The sequence below is a fragment of the Lipotes vexillifer genome, unplaced genomic scaffold (assembly GCF_000442215.2).
Source record: "Lipotes vexillifer unplaced genomic scaffold, Lipotes_vexillifer_v1.1 scaffold225, whole genome shotgun sequence".
Classification (NCBI taxonomy): Eukaryota; Metazoa; Chordata; class Mammalia; order Artiodactyla; family Lipotidae; genus Lipotes; species Lipotes vexillifer.
In genome coordinates, this window is record NW_006787630.1 from 1,812,967 (window position 1) to 1,813,926 (window position 960).

A 960-nucleotide genomic window follows, 5' to 3' on the forward strand; every position below is an offset into this window, starting at 1 on the left:
GTAGCTCAGGCCAGAACCTAGGAGTCCCATCCACTTTCTTACACATCCCATCAGCAAGTCGTAGGGACCCCTTAGGGCCTCACTGCTGCTTGGACAAGTCACCGTGCCTGTCCATCCACTGGGGCATCTGCCATCTTTCCCATCATGAAGGAAACAAGATCTGACCAGGAAGACTTAGGGAACACGGTGGAGACCCCACCCACAGGACACCCCAGGAAGGCTCAATCCAAGGCTCGGGGCCCCGGGGTTACTGTGGTTTTCAGAAGCTGATCAGGAGCACAGGGAGAGCCAAGAGGAGGCACCAATGCAGGCAGCACAGGCCCCTGGACATCCCGGGACTTATCACAGAGCCCAACCCACCCGTTCCCTAGCCTCAGCCTAGCGGAGAGGGGCTGTGTCTACAGCAGGAAACCCAGGGCCACACGTTGTCCAACAATGGCCCATGACCCACCTGAGCCTCCAGGTTTTGTGACCAGGCCCAGCCCCCTTTCCTGGGGTGGACCGGAAGCACCACACGTGGGAAGGACTGGTCGCACTCGGGACTAGACAAGTCTCTACCTTTATTGGCCAGCAGGCTACTTAAGGGGGATGAAGCGGGAGGAGTGGGTGGCCCCAATGCCGGGCCGGCCGTGCTTCACAGGCTTGTAGGTGATGGAGAACTCGCCTAGGTAGTGGCCGATCATCTCAGGCTGAGGAGGAAGGGAGGAGGGTGGTCAGGCAGGGGTGGGTGGCCACACCCCGCCCACCCCGGCCCAGCACAGCCCACACGCACCTTGATTTCCACCTGGTTGAAAGTCTTGCCATTGTAGACGCCCACCATGCTGCCCACCATCTCGGGCAGGATGATCATGTCGCGCAGGTGCGTCTTCACCACCTCGGGCTTCTCCATGGGCGGCGCCTCCTTCTTGGCCTTGCGCAGCCGCTTCAGCAGCGAGTGCTGCTTCCTCCGGAGGCCGCGGG

The 960-nt window shown here is 61.2% G+C and overlaps 1 protein-coding gene across 1 annotated transcript in view; it reads right to left on the reverse strand.

Annotated features, from left to right (window-relative positions):
- Positions 1-575: 575 nt before the first annotated feature.
- RPS15 (ribosomal protein S15) overlaps positions 576-960 on the reverse strand; it is a 1,742-nt gene continuing 1,357 nt past the window's right edge. Inside the window, exons 3-4 of the mRNA XM_007460442.1 lie at positions 773-960; positions 576-689 (exon numbers count right to left, since the gene is read on the reverse strand). The exon at positions 773-960 is cut by the window's right edge and continues 80 nt beyond it. Of these exons, the coding sequence (XP_007460504.1) occupies positions 576-689; positions 773-960 (302 nt within the window). The remainder of the gene's footprint in view (positions 690-772) is intronic.